Raw genomic sequence first — 18067 nt, 5'->3', positions numbered from 1 at the left:
CCAGCTGTTAGCATCGGAGCCACCCTCGGAAGCCTAGAATTTCATGCCTGTGACCCACCCATATGCGGCATAGAGGCGTTTCACACCGTTTTAGCACCCCACTCCACTGCAGGCTGTGTGGGGCTGAGAGAGGGAGAGGAATGCTGTCTCCATGGTCAGGGAGGGCTTCCTGGAGGAGGATGCAGGTGGGCAGGGAGGAGCTGCAAAGGGGGAGAGCAGAGGCCAGCACTGAGAGCAGAGGGCACCACAGGTGGGCCGCTGTCGGGAGAAGGGCGAGTCAGGTGAGGGGGCGGAGATGGTGGAGCTGAGCCCAGAGGCCGTGGGAGCCGGGGGGGGGGGTGTCGGGGTGGCCATCTAGCACCACAGGAGGAGACTAGCTGCGAGGCGGGTGGCTGGGAGAACCGCCGGAAGCTTCTGCTGAGGTCCAGACACACACTGACGTCAGAGTCCAGGGCGGGGCTGTGGGTTTCCTGGGCTGCCATACAGAGTACCACAGGGAAGCAGCTTCAACCACAGACATTTACCTCTCCCAATCCTGGAGGCTGGCAGTCCAAGATCAGTGCAGGGCTGGTTCCTCCTGAGGCCTCTCCTCGGCGTGTAGACGGCCGTCTTCTCCCTGGTCCTCACGGGGTCGTCCCTCTGTGTGTGTCTGTGTCCTGACCTACTCTTCTTATAAGGACAGCAGTCCTACGGGATTAGGGCCCATCCTAGTGGCCGCATTTTACTTTATTCACCTCTTTAAAGGTCACATCTCCAAATACAGTTGCATTCTGGGGCGCTGGGGGTCAGGATTCCAACAGAGGATTTTGGGGGACACAGTTCAGCCCATAACAATGGAGGTGGGAGGGAGGATGTAAGAGGCCCAGCTCCCCCAGCCTTGACCCCCCTCCCCGGAATGTGTGCCCAGGAAGCGCAGTGCAGCCACTGGGCCCTGGGTCCCTCCCCCCCTTGCACCCCGGGGCAGGGACGTGCCACCCTGCCTGGGCTGGCCCCAGCTGAACTGCGGTGCCCTATCATTCCAGGCATCTCTCGGCCGTGCTGAGCTCCACGGCACAGGCCAGGCAGGCACCAGCCCCAGGCCTCTTGCACAGTCCCCGCTCGTGGTTCCTGCTCTGCATGTTCCTGGCGTGTCAGCTGCTCATTAACTACATCCTCAAATAAGAGCCCTTCGGGGACGGCGTGGGCATCGCCTGCAGAACTCGGGCAGCCCCAGCCTCCCTCCCAGGCACCTAGCACTTTAAGCCAGCCCCGTGGAGGCAGAGACCCAGCGAGCACGGCCTCTGTGGACAGAGGGGCCCAGGGCGGCACAACAGCAGGAGGGACCTGGGGGGCCACACGGGGTCCTCCCGGGGAGGCGCTGGCCTTAATGCTGAAGCCAAATGCCACATTCGTCGTGCACTGCACCCCCTGGTGACCTCGTCCCATCCTCCCTGGTCAGCCTCAGGGGATTGATGGCGGAGGGGCAGGAGAGCCTGCAGGTCTCTGGATGTCGTTCCCCAGCAGGGGTGAGTGGGGGCGTTGAGGAGCAAGCCGGGACCCCAGGCCCTCCTTGGGCCTGACACACAGGCCAGCCCTTCCTGAGACCCTGCCCACATTGCCCTGGAGGGGCCACGGGTGGGCTGCTTCGGAGAGGGCGCTTGGGGCTTTATTCTGCCTTTGTGCTGTCTGGACAGAGCCCAGTTCCTATACCTACAGGACCCGCCCCACCTCCCTCAGCCAGGACGTGCCAAGCTGGGGCGGGCACACGTGAGCACGGCGTGCCTGGGGACAGCGTCCCCGGCCCGGAGCCTGAGTTGGACACTTTGCTCAGACTGATGCACGGTCTTCTCCTCCCACACGTTTTTAATAAACGCAATCGCAATATTTTAGGCAGGCTGCAAACAGCGCCTGGCGTCTGGCCTCCATTCCTGTGTCAAATGCCAGGGTGTGTGTGTGTGTGTGTGTGTGTGTGTGTGTGTGTGTGTGTGTGTGTGTGTGTGTGTGTGTGTGTGTGAGCATCTGCACATATAGATACACACGGAGCCTTAAACTATGTTGTGACGGTGTCATCTGAGCTGATTGTCCAGTTTATGTACCCATGTTCTTATCCTCCCCCAGTTTGGGGACATGTCTTTGCTCCATCCCTTGAAATAAACAAGACACACATATTGTGTGTGTTGTCTTCTTGGGGAACTTCTGGAAACTGGTGGGGGTGGGATGTCTTTCAGGGGAGAAGCTCAATGCCAGCAGAAGCTGTCTGGGGCTGGAGGGGCCCAGGGAAGGGTCCGAGGCCCTGAGGATGGAGGGAGGAGGTCCGTGAAGGATGGGGGTGCAGTTTGCAGGGAGCAGTTAGAAGCTGCCCACCCTGCTGAGCCAGCGCCAGGAAGCTGGGGTCCTGTCAAACAGCCGCTGAGCCAGCTGAGGACACGGGAGGGGCGCTGCCCACCGGGGCCTCCAGGGTGGCCCTCAAGCCCATTTGGCCTGGTCCCTTCTCCACAGTAACAGCCCCCTCCCTGCCCTGCTGCCCCCAGCCCAGCCCTTCAGTTCCACTGTGGCCACCATTGCCAGTACTCACAAACACCAGGGCCAGGTGAGTGGGCCTCCCTTTTCTGGGACAGCCCAGGATACCCCTGAAGGGGAGGGTGGGGACAGCTGACCGCAGACCCCATGCACCACAGTACAGGGAGACTGCAGCCCAGCCCTGACAGTACATGAAGGAGGAAAGACACAGAGGGAGAGGCCACAGGACAGGATGGACTTGGACTGGAGCCGAGGAAGGGGCAGGTGGGCACTGCCATCCCAGCCCTCACGCCTGCACCAAGCAGACGGGACTCCCAGGATCCCGCATCGAGGGCAGTCCCCCTAGACTGGCTCTGGATCCCACGTGGCTGTCCCTCCCTGCTGAGGGTGGGTGCTTTCCAGGTGGAAGTATTCTGCACCTTGTTACTGAGGCAGGCTGCTCTGGACCCAAAGCCCTGGGCCACCTATCTTGCACCCTGACCCCTTCAGAGCCAGACGGGGCCACCCTGCTGCAGCCTGATCCACCAGCCCCTCCAACCCCTGACCCCTGCAGCCTCGGAATCTCCTCCAGAATTCTCTTTATGTCCTTGGTAGGCCAAGAACTACTCTAAATAACGAGGAAAAGAAAGCTGGGTGGGCATCGTCCCAGGGGAACAGGTGGCCAATGCGCAGAGGGGTGGCTGCAAGGGCATCACGCAGCCCCTCCGTGCAGTAAAAACCTGGACGTGGTTTCAGGGTCCATCAGCCAACTCTTGGGTGTCCAGATGCTGGTGGTTAAATCTAGAATGATGTAGGGTCCAGAGCTGGGCCTCCCACCCTCACGTCCACTCAGTACCCATTTCCCCGCCCCACTGACAGTGTGCCTGGCTTGGCTCCCAGGGCATGTGGGCGGGAAGAGGATGTTGCAGCTGGACTAGGAGAGTGGAAGCTCAGGAGGGCCTGTGCGGGGGCCCCACCTCACCCTCTAGGAGACTCAGAGCAGCAAAGAGAGAGGCTGAGGAGATGCACTTCCTGGGGACACAGTGACAGTCACCTCACCTTGTCACCTCCTTGGGTGAACAGCCAGCAACCTCTAGTAGGAAGAACTTCTAGCAGAAGCGACCTGGGTCCCAGACAGGGCAGAGAGACTCAAGCAGCTGAGCGGGTCCCCTGGAGTACGGGATTCCGGGTGGGGGCGGGGGACGTTGGAGGAGGTTGAGGAGATGAAGGGGCGCGAAGCTCCCTGTGGATGTGCCTGGGCTGCATCCTGCTCTCCCCACGAAGGAAGGGTCTCCTCGCCTTGAATCCCTCTCATCCACCTCACCCGCCTCCCTCATCAACGTCGCTCCCGCGGGCAGCTCAAAAGATGCTGTGGGCTGAGGCGGGGAGGGAGAGACAGACGCTCGGTGTGCGGCGTCCACCTGAGCCCAGGTCGGAGCCCCTGGGGCATCTGGGGCCGAGGGCGCAGGAGGGGCGGGTGAGGGGGGACCGGCGGTCGGCAGCGTGCTCGCCCAGGAGGGGCTGGGGAGGGGGGCGCGGCAAGCGAGGCGCTCCGTCCTTTCCTTTGCAGCGGGGTCTGTGCATACACCCTGCCCTCCCCCGCCCCCTCGGAAGCGACTGGGCAACAAGTTAAACTTGGGGGGAGGGCCGGGAATGGCCGTCCCGGGGGCACCGAAGCCCGAAGCCCATCGGTGGCCCCGGCGCGGCGACGGCCTGGGCTGAAGACCTCGGCATCTGAGGCGGGAGGCGCGGGGTCCAGGGACGGGCAGGGCCGAAACGCGAGTCTAGGACCACCGGTCCTAGGCGTCTCCTCCGCGTGGCCGACCTACGAGAATTCGGAGAAGCGAAAAGTACCGCTTCCAGCTGGGAGGCGCGGCAACTGGGAGGCGGAGCCCGTGGGTGGGGCGAGGGGAAGACCGTCCGCTCCGATTGGGTACTTTGGTCAGAAGATCCCCTCCGATTGGCTGTGAAGTCAGAAACTCCTCAGTGAATGGGGCCCGGGGGGTCGACGGGTAGCCAGGCTTGGAAGTGTGACCGCAGTTGTCAGCTCGTCCGGAGAGGCGTCGCGATGGAGGCCCGGGCGCACGCTGTCCTGGCGGTGCTGCTGCTGCTCGCGGCGCAGGTGGGACGGCGGCGGAGGGGCTCGGGGGAGGGAGGACTCTGAGAACGGGAAGGGGGCTGTGGCCTGGGCGCGCGTCCGGAGCGAGGATGACGCGGGCGGCGGGACATCCCGCACCCGGGTTCCCATCCGGAGCAGGTCTCAACGGGAAGTTTCCTGCACCCAAAGGCCCAGGCGGGGCCGAGCCCGCTGCACATCCTTGGTGACTGAGCGCGGGGAGCCCCAGTGGGGGGGGGGGGCATGCGAGGGACGGGACTGCGGAGGGCCGGGGCTGCGGGGGGCTGAGTGTGTGTGTGTGTGTGTGTGTGTACATTCAAATATATAATACAAAGATGTACACATACACACTCAGATCCCCGTTCCCAACCCATAGACAATATCCTTTCTTAACACAGTCTATATGCAACAGGTGAAGCAATTAACTATAGACTAGAAAAAATCAAATACTAAATTCCAAAGGTTTACTACCACAAAGGGTCTAGTTCTGGCCATGCAAATAAAATAGGCTCCTACCATCTAAGTAGTCAACAAATCCACATGCATTTGGGAACTGAAGAACATATTCCCCCCAAATAATACTGCTCTGTATCGCGAGTGGAACAGCACGGAGATGCTCCCCCGAGGAAGCCCACTTCCACGAGGGAGGCAGTGCTCCAGGTTGGGGGGTGACTGCCACTCCTTGCTCAGGGGTTTCGGTGTCTGCTTCCATCAGCAGCAGAGGCATCTTTTGATAATGTCAATATCCTCTTTCTGATTGAAGGTGACCATGGCAACCGGGGAGACCCGGTGTAACCCGGGCGAGTATGAGGTTACCAGCCTTCGCCGCTGCAGCAAACTCTGCCCGGCTGGTGAGTCTGGGACCACTTCCAGAGCCTTCCGGGGCAGACCCTGCCTGGGAGGAGGGAGGCCGCAGTCCCTTCGAGCAGAGCTGGGGGCTGCCTGTGGGGAGTACCTGGCTGTCTGTGGGTGGGAGGGCCTCTCCTGGGCAGCTGCCCAGTGCCCCACCTCTGCACCCACCTTGGGGGCTCTCGTGTGAACAGAGTGGTGTGTGCTTGTTTTGAGATGGGTGAGGTGAGTTCAGCAGGGCTTGGAGGACAGAAGTGAGGACCCATGCCCAGGCTGGACACGCCCACCTTCCCACCCGCACCCCATCCACACTCAGACAGGTGTGCCCACGTGATCAATGAAAGTCCCTTCATGGCCTCCTCTTGTAAGGGTCCAGCCACACACCTGTACCATCACCATGGGCATCGTCTACTCACACACACCTGCACACGTGCCTCATTTTATCCGGGAAGGTGTGCCTTCCGGGGCTCCTGGTTCAGAGACCAAACACCAAAAACCTGGACACTCAGCCCCGTATCCTCCCCACACACACACGTGCACACCCACCAGTACACACACTACATACATCTATACACACACATCCATGCATTCACACGCACACCTACATGAACCACATGTAGGAAAGAAAGGGACACAGTTGGTCCAACATGAAATCTTGTGACCTCTGCCCAGCACCCACATACTGCATGTCATCAGTAAAAGCCAAGGGGCAATTCAGGTCCCCGGTTTCTGGGACACCTGTGGCCTCGGATCAGTCCAGAATGTTCCAAGGAGACGGGAGGAGAGGGGTGGGTACTGTGCAGGGCGTCTGGCCTCCAGGTGCCTTGGGACCTCCTCATGCAGAGGCCTCAGAGACCAGGCGGGGTCTGCGGCAGAGCAGGACAGCCCTGGACACCCACCTCCCCTCCGTGTACCACCTGCCACAGGCTACTACGTCAGCAAATACATAGACCAGGACCACAGCGTTGGAGAATGCAGGAAGTGCGAGTCTGGAACCTTCCGGGCCCACCCCAATGAGGAGAGCAGCTGCGTGCCGTGTTCCCAGTGCCGGGAGGGTGAGTGGGCTGCCGTCCAGGCAACGTGCCCCTGTCGACTGGCCCTGTGGGAACCTCCCCAAAGGAAATTATCACAGAGGAACACGGGGATGGGGCTGCTAGAGCAGACATCACAAAGTGCTTGTTTTTTTTTTGGTTTTGTTTTTTGCGATACGCGGGCCTCTCACTGTTGTGGCCTCTCCCGTCACGGAGCACAGGCTCCGGACGCGCAGGCTCAGTGGCCATGGCTCATGGGCCCAGCCGCTCTGCGGCATGTGGGATCTTCCCGGACCGGGGCACGAACCCGCGTCCCCTGCATCGGCAGGCGGACTCTCAACCACTGCACCACCAGGGAAGCCCCAAAGTGCTTGTTTTTATCATGATGCTGTATGTATTGGCTAAAGAATCAACCTACAGGTCATTAGGATTTCAGAGTTGCTGTGTATAAGGATGATATACAGAAGTTCTTCCAAATATCTGTATATCAGTGACATTGTTTTTTAAAATGTAATTGAAAAATGCCACTTCCATTAGCAAAAAAACCCCAAACAAACAAGATTCTTTGGAATAAATCTAGCAAAGCATGTATAAATGTGTAAGTGAACAAACAACATTTAAGGACATCTAAATACGGCGAGGAGTACCACAAGGTAGTAAGCAGGAAGGCTCAACGTTTTGTTGGGGGGTTTTTTGGGCCGCACGGTGTAACTTGCAGAATCTTAGTTCCTGACCAGGAACCGAACCTGGGCCACAGCAGTGACAGCGCTGCGTCCTAACCACTGGACAGATAGGGAACTCCCTCAGTGTTTTAAAAGTATCAGTTTTCCCAGGAATGGTTCTTAGGTTTAGTGCATTCCCAATGAAAATCCCAACAGAATGTATCAACTTATCATGCCATACACCTTAAGTAGATACAATTTTTATTTTTAAAAAGTAAACTATCCCAATAGGAGATTTCATAAAACTGGCTATGCTGACAGTTGCCAAAACAACTTCCTTCTTTCCTAAAGGAGGAAAACAAGATAGCACACTGGCCCCCCCAAGTACTAGGACTCTGTACAGAGAGACAGTTCAGCAGTGTGATATTCCCGTGGGGGTGGACAGTGGGCCCCGTGGAAATAGCCCCGTAGATGTGAAGTGTGGGGTGTGGCCCCATGAGCGAGCCCGTCACAGGCGAAAGGCGGAATCCCCCAGTGATGCTGGGAGAGACCGTTCAGTGTCCACACTGAGTAGTGCTCTTCTGATCTTTGTGGGGCAAACGAGATGGACAGAATGATTTGGGGGTGTTTCTGAGCAGTTGGCCCTGTGCCCCAGCCCAGATTGCAGGGGCACCCACGGGCCCCTCCACAGACACTCCGGATGCAGGGGATGAGGTCTGGCTGGTCCCTGTCTCCATCCCTGCTGGGGAAGGAGGGGGGTGACGATTCTGAGGCTTTGACTACGAACCTGGACGTGGCCGGCGTGGGCAGGACAGAGTCCAGGCCCCTGTGACTGACCCTCGGCCTTCCCTCCAGCAGATCAGGAGGTGGTGACTGAATGCTTCCCAACTAGCGACCGGCTATGCCAGTGCAAGCAGGGCCACTTCTACTGCGACTCCACGGACTGCACAGAGAGCTGCTTCCGGTGCAAAAGGTGTTGGCCTGGGGTGTGTGAGCTGATCAAACAGGCCTGGGCGTGGGTTCCCTTCCTCCATTTACTGCCTGTTTGGCTTTGGGTCACTTATTCTTCCGTCCCCTTCCCGGAGCCTCCGTTTTCCCATGTGTAAAATGGGGCTAATGGTAGCACCTGCCCCACAGAGGTGTCCTGAAATTAAGTCAGACAAGTCACCTGGATGTTTCCACCTGGTGACGGACTGGAGTCAATGCTCCTTCCTTCCTTCCTTCAGGTGTGATCATGAGCCCCGCTGTGGCCTGCAGGTCTTATGGCAGGCCTGGCGCCCCCAGCCATGGTGGAGACCATCCCAACACCTATACAGTGACAAGCCCATGAGGGACAGAGGGGATGCTAGAGACAGCTCTCTAGAGCAGATGCCCCATGAGGGAGGGAGGGAGGAAGCTCCAGGCAAAGGAAACCACAGGCAGAGAGGACGGCAGTACCACGCCCTGAGGCAGGGTGGGATGCCCACTGTCATGGTAAGAGTCTCCTGGGGCTGCTGTAACAAAGCACAAGTGGGTGGCTTTTAATCAACAGCAGAAATGTATTCTTTCACGGTTCTGGAGACCGGAAGTCCGAAATCAAGGTGTCAGCAGCCGTGCTCCCTCCGAAGACTCCCAGGGAGGAATTTCCCTCGCTCCCTCAGCTTTCCGTGTTGCCGGCAGTCCTTGGCGCTCCTTGGCTTGTAGACACATCACTTCAATCTCTGCTTCCACCTCCAGGTGGTCTTCTCCCTGTGTGCTTTTGTGCATCTGCATCTCCACGTGGCCTTCTCTCTGCCTGCGTACAATTTCCATCTTCTAAGGACGCCGGTCATGGATTCAGGTCCACCCTGATCCAGTATGACCTCATCTTAACACGATGACATCTGCAGAGACCGCATTTCCAAATAAGGTCCCATTCTGTGGTTGCGAGTGGGCACAGATTTTGGGGGGGCTTTGGGGAAGACACTTACAGCGGTAAAGCCACTTGTAAAATTGTTCACGTTTGTAGACTACTAAATACAACTCAGACCATGTTGAACTGTTGGCTTGGGAACCGGACAAGTCCAGAGTAAGGACTGCCCTCGGGTCTGGTCTGATCAGGGCTCTGGCTTCTCTGGACTTGCTTGCCTGTCCCCTTCTCCATGAGCTTCATCTTTAGGCTGAGTTCCCTCTTGGTAGAGATATGGCTACAGCAGGTCCAGTCCTCATAGCCACGCACATCTCTATCCGGGAACAGAGGCAGAGGGAGGCCCCTCCCCTATATATCAGAGAATCCTCAAGCTTTATTCTCATTGAGCCAATTTGGGCCAGGTAGCCCAGGAAATGCCAGACACTGATGGCCTGAAGCCTGATGGGGCAGCACAGGACCCGGGGCTGGTCCCTCGAACCCCTGACGGGTGGGTTTTAAGAAGGATGCTTTGGGCTGGGCCTGGGCGGGGAGAAGTAATGCTCAGGGTTTCTTTATTCTTCCTCTCAGGTGTGAAGACAGCACCATCCTTCAACCCTGCAACGCCACAAGGGATACAGTTTGTGCCGTAAAAATTCATCCAGAGGCTGGTAAGGTCTGATTCTGTCTCTTAAATCCATAAAAGTAAAAAGTTGAGGCTCTGTGGGCCCTAAGGTCCCTGTTGTCACAATTTAACTCTGCTGATGTTGCTTGGCTGTGTGTGAATAAAACTTTATTTATAGCAGTGGACAGGACTTGGCCCATGGGTCACCGTTCATACACTCCTGTCTTGAGTAAGCAAATAGAATCCTTGGGGACAAGCGGTGGCTCTGCCATCCTTGTCCCCATGTTGGGGCCGTGTCGGCTCAGGCACTATTTTTTTTTTTTTTTTTTTTTTTTGCGGTACGCGGGCCTCTCACTGTTGTGGCCTCTCCCGTTGCGGAGCACAGGCTCCGGACGCGCAGGCTCAGCGGCCATGGCTCACGGGCCCAGCCGCTCTGCGGCACGTGGGATCCTCCCGGACCGGGGCACGAACCCGCGTCCCCTGCATTGGCAGGCAGACTCTCAACCACTGCACCACCAGGGAAGCCCCATTCTTTTTTTTATTATTGAAGTATAGTTGATTTACAATATTGTGTTAGTTTCTGGTGTACAGCAGTGATTCAGTTTTATATATATATATACATACACATATTCCTTTTCAGATTCTTTTCCATTATGGTTTATCCCAGGATACTGAATATAGTTCCCTGTGCTATACGGTAGGACCTTGTTGTTGGTCTATTTTATATATAGTAGTGTGTATCTGTTAATCCCAAACTCCTAATTTATCCCCCCCTCATCCCCCCTTACCCTTTGGTAATCATCAGTTTGTTTTCTACGTCTGTGAGTCTGCCTCTGTTTACTAAACATGTTCATTTGTGTCATATTTTTAGATTCCACACATAAGAGATTTCATGCGGTATTTGTCATTCTCTGCCTGACTGACTTCACTTCATGTGATCATCTCTAGGTCCATCCAGGTCCCTGAAGATGTCTTGCCCATTCTTATACTCGGTTGTCTGGGGTTTTCATTTTCTTATTTTTGATGATTATTTATAAACGTTGGTAATTATTTATAAGCTTGGGATACAAGCCCTTTGTATCGGATATCTGCAGCCACCTCTGCCCCCACCTCTGCCCCCGAGGGTGCCTTTTTACTCGCTTTATGGGGTCTCTTGTGGACAGAGGTCCTTCATTTTAATGAGGTCAAGTTTGTGGCTGTTTTCCACTATGTTTGGTACTCTTCCTCTCCCGGGTGAGAAATCTTTGCTCACCCGGAGAAAGTATTCTGCTCTGTGATCTGCCAGCAGCTTCGTGGTCTTACCTTTCTCTTTTTCACTCTACAAGAACCTGGAATTGGTGTTTTGCGAGGTGTGAGGTAGGGGTCTAGGTTCAGTGTATGTTTTCCCACTGCACATATCGACTACCCCGTTTTGTGTTTTGAAGACGATCCCTTCCCCGCCCTCAGTGTTACTTGGTCATAACTGAGCGCCGTATCCATCTGGGCTTCCTGTTTGTCTGTTCTGGGGCCAGTGCCACTTTCCTGCCAGCCTTGCCATTGGAGCTGAAGTCCCCCTTGCCTCCTTCCACAGGGTCGTCAGGCCACCCTTGGACTCAGCACATCCACTGAGACTTAAAAATCAGCTTGTCAGTTTCCTTCTGTTTTAAATAACATGCAAGGACCTTTTTTCTTTAAATTTTTACTGGAGTACAGTTGGTTTACAATGTGTTAGTTTCAGGTGTACAGCAGAGTGAATCAGTTATACGTACACATATATCCACTCTTTTTTCCCATATAGGGCATTACAGGGTATTGAGTAGAGTTCCCTGTGCTATACAGTAGGTCCTTATTAGTTATCTGTTTTATGTATAGTAGTGTGTATGTGTCAATCCCAATCTTCCAGTTTATCCCTCCCCCCCTTACCCCTGGTAACCATAAGTTTGATTTCTGCATCTGTAACTCTGTTTCTGTTTTGTACATAAGTTCATTTGTACCCTTTTTTTAGATTCCACATATGAGTGATATCATATGATATTTGTCTTTCTCTGTCTGACTTACTTCACTCAGTATGACAATCTCTAAATCCATCCATGTTGCTGCAAGTGGCATTATTTCGTTCTCTTTTATGGCTGAGTAATGTTCCATTGTATATATACCACATCTTCTTTATCCATTCATCTGCTGATGGACATTTAGGTTGCTTCCATGCCCTGGCTATTGTAACTAGTGCTGCAGCGAACACTGGGGTGCATGTATCTTTTTGAATTATGGTTTTCTTCAGATATATGCCCAGGAATGAGTTTGCTGGATCGTATGGTAGTTCTATTTTTAGTTTTTTAAGGAACCTCCATACTGTTCTCCAATATGGCTGTACCAGTTTACGTTCCCACCAACAGTGTAGGAGGGTTCCCTCTTCTCCACACCCTCTCCAGCACTTGTTGTTTGTAGATTTTCTGATGATGCCCATTCTAACTGGTGTGAGGTGATACCCCACTGTAGTTCTGATTTGCATTACTCTAATAATTAGTGATGTTGAGCATCTTTTCATATGCTTTTTAGCCACCTGTATGTCTTCTTTGGAGAAATGTCTGTTTAGATCTTCCACCCATTTTTCGACTGGGCTGTTTGTTTTTTTAATATTGAGCTGCATGGGCTGTTTATATATTTTGGAGATTAATCCTTTGTCCGATGATTCATTTACAAATATTTTCTCCCATTCTGAGGGTTGTCTTCTTGTTATGTTTATGGTTTCCTTTGCTGGGCAAAAGCTTTTCAGTTTAAGTAGGTCCCATTTGTTTATTTTTGTTTTTATTTTCATTACTGTAGGAGGTGGCTCAAAAAAGATCTTACGTCAAGGAGTGTTCTGCCTGTGTTTTCCTCTAAGGGTTTTATAGTATCTGGCATTACGTTTAGGTCTTTAATCCATTTTGAGTTTATTTTTGTGTATGGTGTTAGAGAGTTTTCTACTTTCATTCTTTTACGTGTAGCTGTCCAGTTTTCCCAGCACCCCTTATTGAAGAGGCTGTCTTTTCTCCATTGCATATTCTTGACTCCTCTGCCATAGATTAGGTGACCATGGGTGCGTGGGTTTTCCTCTGCACTTTGAATCCTGTTCCATTGATCTATAATTCTGTTTTTGTGCCAGTACCATACTGTCTTGATTACTGTAGCTTTGTGGTATAGTCTGAAGTCAGGGAGCCTGATTCCTCCACCTCCGTTTTTCTTTCTCAAGGTTGCTTTGGCTCTTTGGGGTCTTTTGTGTTTCCATACAAATTGTGAAATTTTTTGTTCTAGTTCTGTGAAAAATGCCATTGGTAATTTGATAGGGATTGCATTGAATCTGTAGATTGCTTTGGGTAGTAGAGTCATTTTCACAATATTGATTCTTCCAATCCAAGAACATGTTGTGTCTGTCCATCTGTTTGTGTCGTCTTTGATTTCTTTCATCAGCATCTTATAGTTTTCTGAATACAGGTCTTTTGCCTCCTTATCCCTAGGTACTTTATTCTTTTAGATGTGATGGTAAATGGGATTGTTTCCTTGATTTCTCTTTCTGATCTTTCATTGTTGGTGTATAGGAATGCAAGAGATTTCGGTATATTTATTTTGTATCCTGCAACTTTACCAAATTCATTGATGAGCTCTAGTAGTTTTCTGGTGGCATCTTTAAGGTTTTCTATGTAGAGTATCGTGTCACCTGCAAACAGTGACAGTTTTATTTCTTCTTTTCCAATTTTTATTTCCTTTTCTTCTCTGATTGCCGTGGTGAGGACTTCCAAGACTCTGTTGAATAATAGTGGCGAGAGTGGGCATCCTTGTCGCCTTCCTGATCTTAGAGGAAGTGCTCTCAGCTTTTCAGCGTTGAGTATGATGTTTGCTGTGGGTTTCTCATATATGGCCTTTATTATGTTGAGGTAGGTTCCCTCTATAACCCGCAAACACTTTTAAAGGCTATTATAACACCAAAACAGAAGGCAGAATGAGGAAGGGCCTGATCAGAGAGTAAAGAAGAGCCTTTAAGCAGAACAGTGGCACCACGGGAAAGACTCGCTCCTTCCTCCTCTGTCCTTGGTGACAGATGGCATCAGGGTGGCTGAGCGTCCACGGCTCTGATGGCCCGCCCCGCCCCCCGTGTCTGTGTGTCCACGGCTCCTGTCGGCGCTGGGAGCTCAGCAGGGTGAGACGGAGACACCCCAGTGGTCACGCCAGAGGTCTCCCCAGGGTGGACCCTGCCCTGTCCCTTGGGCCAGCGTGGCCCGGCCCTACTGCCATGAGGACTGGCCATCCCCTCCGTCCTCCCAGCCTCCTCCAGGCTCTGCCTGCTACTGACCCGGTAGTAGATCCTGCAGCTGCGACCACTCACACCTGAGCCCCATCCCGGGATGCCAGGGCCTCTTGCTGCTCTGCTGGCCGGTCAGACCTCCTGCTGCTTCCAAGGATGTGAGCAACAGCCCAGGGCCTCTGAGCCCAGGTCCTGTCTGAGCAGGAAGGAGGAGCCTGTCGTGCCTCCTGCCGGGGAGGTTCGTGGCGACAGTCGTCAAGAGAGCACTTCGGGGCCTGGAGAATGGCGGTGCTGCCACCACGCCCAAGAGCTGCACGTCACTTGGATGGGGTAAGCGTGCCTGACACTGCGACAGCATTCTCTGTTTCGCCTCCTTGCAGGGAACCGAACGTGGCTGTGGATCCTCCTTGCTGTGATGATTGTGTTCCTTTGCATCGCCGTGGCCATCATCTTCGCCATCACTCGCCTCTATAGAAGAAGAGGTAAAGCAGAGTCATGTTGATCCTTGAGGAAACCAGGTCAGCAAGGGCACCAGGAGCTCAGAAGTGGGGGCCTGGGGTCAGTGGTTCCCGACGGGAGCCTGTCGTTTGAACACAGCTCTGCTCACTTTCCATCTCGGGGGCCCTGCATGTGTCTGGGCTCGGAGCCGCCCGCGGCGTGCTCCCCGATGTGCAGGGCTTGAGACCAAAATTGCAGGGCAGCTGCTGGGGACAGGCGTCCAGGGCACCGGGGGCCGGGAAGCCAGGAGAGACGGGTGCAGCTCCAGCCAGGGGGTCTTGGAGGAGGCGGTCCCTGGGTGCTGGGGAAGCTTACCAAGTAAGTGCCCCTCCTGTGTTTTCCCAGCTGCGTGGTTTTTCCAGTCGGTTGTGGTTTTGGGAAACATAAGTCCACTTTCTTGACTGTGAATTCGAGGCATTTCCTCTCCTCACAGAAGTCGCTGTAATAGTTAATATCAATTGTTTTCTGTTCTCTCTCTTCTTTTTGATTTGCAGAAAATCCAAAGCAGCCAGGCAGCCCTGTAAGTATCACCCTGGGATTTGTCCAGTGAAGCCCCAGGGGGTGGAGGGGTGGGGGACAGCCCCAGGCCTTCCCCGCTGCGTCCACATTTAGCCTGTGCAGTGGTGTCTGCGCCCACCTTAGCAGAGCCCTGGGACATCTGTGCTGGAAGATTTAAATTCTGCTGAGGCACAGGGGACAAAAGGCTTTCTTTGGTATCCCAGGGCTGCTGAGACAGATCCCCATAGACGGGGGGCTTCAAACATTACGAGCTTACTGTCCCACAGTTCTGGAGGCCAGAGATCCGAAATCAAGGGGTTGACGGGTTTGGTCCCCTTGGGGCTCTAGGGGCAGGTGCTTCCTCGCTTCCCCTGGTTGGGGCTGGACGTGCTTGGCGCTCCTTGGCTTTTGGGCGCGTCACTCCGATTTCTGCTGTCTTCACACAGCCTCTCCCCGTGTGTCTCTGAATCTCTCTCCTTTTAAGGGCACTAGTCATAGGATACCGGTCCCACCCTTATCCAGTATGACCTCGGCTGAAGAGACCCTATTTCTAAATAGGTCCCATCCACAAGTACTGTGGATTAGGATGTGGGTCTATCCTTGGGTGCCCACCATTCAACCCACCACAGGCTTCTCTTGGGATCCCCCGAGGAGTCGGTGGCAGAGCAGGGACCTGACCCCGTGCAGTGTTCCTCTCGAAAATTGCACAGGCCTTGCTTACCTATCAGACAGTTGGCATTTCTTTCCCTGAAAGTGGCTTGGGAAGGGCCTGTCCTGCAGGCTCCTGTCACCAGAAGAAATGACTTTGTTCTTTAGTCGCCTAGAAGCAGCCAGCCCAAGGAGATGCAGATGCCCATGGACCTTGAGAGGGGCCAACCAGCCCCTGGTGTGGAGACCAGGCCGATTTTGGAGGTAGAGGACTCAGCCCTGGAGCCCGAGGCCAGGACTCACCCGGGACCCTCCAAGGACGCTGGGGAAATCCTTGGGCTACAGGAGCTGGGGGCCAAAGGAAGTCCAGCAGCCCCAGAGCAGACACTACAACAGACTCAAGCTCCCGAGGCCCCCAGGCCCCCAGGCCAAGCAGAGGTGTCCCCTCCCCTCCACAGCCTGGAGCAGGTAAGTGGACCGTTGGGAGGGTCTGATGACCAAGCCCCTGCTCGCTGAGTGCTGAGTGCAGGGCTGTGTGTGGCGCTCTTGCAGAGTTCTTGTCTGCGTTTCCTGAGGCTGATATAACGAAGTCCCACAGCCCAGGGGCAGGGAGGAGGGTGTTTAAACATCAGACTTTTATTGTCTCATGGTTCTGGAGGCTGGAAGTCGGAGATCAAGGTGTCGGCAGGGTCACTTCCCGCCGAGGGCTGTGAGGGAGAATCTGGTCCAGGCCTCTCCCAGCTTCTGGTGGTTTCCGGCAATCTGAGGTTCCTTGGCTTGAAGGAGCATCCCCCCATCTCTGCCTTCATCTTCACGTGGCCTTCTCCCTGTGTGTGAGTCCCTCTCCAAATTTCCCCTTTTTATAAGGACCCCAGTCATATTGGATTAGAGGCCACCCTAGTGACCTCATCTTAACTTGATCGTGAGCAACAATGCTGTTTCCAAATACGGTCACAGTCACAGGTACTGGGAGGACTTCAGAACCTTTGCGGGGACACAGTTCAACCCATAACCTTCCCCAACCCTACCTGCTGTCTGAGGGTGTAGCAGGGAAGAGCCAATTCTGGCTCCACGTTGGATCTGCTTCTTTGACTTTAGCCTTCGCTTTTCATTGCTTTTGTTACTATAATCATCGATAACGGCCTGCCTCGGGGAACCCTGCCCCCCTGCCTGAATATTAAACTAAAGTGCCTCTGTTCAGCTCACAGGGAGACAATCTGACCCTGCCCACCTGTGAATGGCTGCAAGAAAGAAGAAATTCATGCATCCCCTCCTCAATTCCAGGAGATGATTTGCAAGACCGACGGCCGTCTTTACTTTACTTCCCCACCGCCTCTCCCTCTCTATTCTGCCTTTTTACTTTACTTCCCTGATTCTATAGAAGAAAATGGCACCCAGACTCCGATAAGGTGGTTATTTTGAGACATAAGTCTGCCATCTTCTCGGTCTGCCGGCTTTCCGAATAAAGTATTCCTTGTCTCAACACCTCATGTCTGACTTATTGGCCTGTGTGCGGTGAGCAGCACGAGCTTGGACTCGGTAACCAGGGGACCATGGCACCCGGGGGGGGCAGAGGCTCAGCGTGTGTCCTCGCTGGGCCCCAGGGCTGGGAAGCAGCAGGACCGACGAGGCACAGCCCGCTGGTGCTGGACCTGAAGCCTCCTGCGCTGTCAGCAGAGCTGGGCCAAGCACCCCCTGGGTGCCGGGCTTGGCATCTGGAGAACACGGGGCTGCAGGGGCAGGGTGTGGGATGGATCCCGAGATGGGTGGGATTGTCCCCGGTGGGCCGTGTCCAGACGTGCACAGCAGGAAGCGACGGTTCCTATCCTCCGCTGGGGGGCTGCTGGGGGCTTTCCCGAGTGGGTGACACCTGAATGGGGTTTGACAAATGATCAAACACCCACTAAGTGGCCCTGCGGGGGAGGGCCAGGGTTGCTGAGTGATGAGCAACCCTAAGGCAGGGCAAGGTCAGGGGCTGAAGAAAGGGGAGACTGGGAGGAGATCATGGACCCCTGGGCCACCCTCGCACAGACACGGGGCTTGAGAAGTCCAGAGACTGTAGGTTCCATGGGTCGTGTGCCATTATGCATCATTTCAGGGAGCCGGCCTGTGACTTTTGTCGGATTCTCCAGGGCTCCTGAGACGAATAAAATGCAGAAGTTGGGGCCCCTGCCGAGGGTCAGGTCAGGGTGACATGCTGGTCCCTGGGTGTCCCTCTGGGGCTGTGCTGTAACAGGGCAGCTGTTCTTACCCTTTTTACCAGCCATGGGACAGAGCGGTGAGTCCTTGCCGGCCGTGGGCAGAGGCAGAGCTGAGATTTGAACCACGTGGTCAGGCTCCTGGCCTCAGGCCCGGGCATCTCAAGGAACGCCTGGCCTCATCCAGGGAGAAGCCCGTGCTCGTGGCAGCTCCTTCAGACGGGTGGTCAGCTTTCATCTGTCTGGTGTCCCGTCCACGCTCGGATTTCCCTGAACTAGGAGGCTGTGTGGATAAGTCCCTAATATTTGTCCACAGTGCATGTCTGTAGACCTGTGTCC

General features: G+C 54.7%; 2 protein-coding genes across 12 annotated transcripts in view; both read left to right on the top strand.

The window, feature by feature from the left end:
- Window positions 1-1861, top strand: part of OSBPL5 (oxysterol binding protein like 5) — an 89362-nt gene extending 87501 nt beyond the window's left edge. For 10 of the 11 annotated variants that reach the window (XM_070046065.1, XM_030833193.3, XM_070046067.1 and 7 more), the window contains one exon: window positions 1023-1861. In XM_070046065.1, coding sequence (XP_069902166.1) covers window positions 1023-1161 — 139 coding nt within the window. In that variant the 3' untranslated portion in view covers window positions 1162-1861. The remainder of the gene's footprint in view (window positions 1-1022) is intronic. The other variant, XM_070046069.1, reaches the window with a different exon arrangement.
- Window positions 1862-4505: 2644 nt separating this feature from the next.
- On the top strand, window positions 4506-16915 carry LOC115840686 (tumor necrosis factor receptor superfamily member 26-like). The gene is made up of 9 exons (XM_060304372.1): window positions 4506-4600; window positions 5358-5445; window positions 6370-6498; window positions 7995-8109; window positions 9592-9671; window positions 14267-14368; window positions 14879-14904; window positions 15699-15998; window positions 16732-16915. The coding sequence occupies exons 1-9, from the start codon at window positions 4547-4549 to the stop codon at window positions 16765-16767; spliced, it is 930 nt and encodes a 309-aa protein (XP_060160355.1). The 5' UTR covers window positions 4506-4546; the 3' UTR covers window positions 16768-16915.
- The last annotated feature ends 1152 nt before the right edge of the window (window positions 16916-18067 follow it).

This window comes from Globicephala melas, chromosome 8 (genome assembly GCF_963455315.2).
Source record: "Globicephala melas chromosome 8, mGloMel1.2, whole genome shotgun sequence".
Classification (NCBI taxonomy): Eukaryota; Metazoa; Chordata; class Mammalia; order Artiodactyla; family Delphinidae; genus Globicephala; species Globicephala melas.
This window is presented reverse-complemented; position numbering and strand designations above follow the sequence as displayed.

Excerpts from the sequence above, each read along its gene's own strand:
- LOC115840686 (XM_060304372.1), top strand. The coding sequence starts at position 4,547 with ATGGAGGCCCGGGCGCACGCTGTCCTGGCGGTGCTGCTGCTGCTCGCG. Across the intron at positions 6,499-7,994 it reads GTGTTCCCAGTGCCGGGAGG|ATCAGGAGGTGGTGACTGAA; the intron begins GTGAGTGGGCTG and ends TCCCTCCAGCAG. Across the intron at positions 14,369-14,878 it reads TCGCCTCTATAGAAGAAGAG|AAAATCCAAAGCAGCCAGGC; the intron begins GTAAAGCAGAGT and ends TTTGATTTGCAG.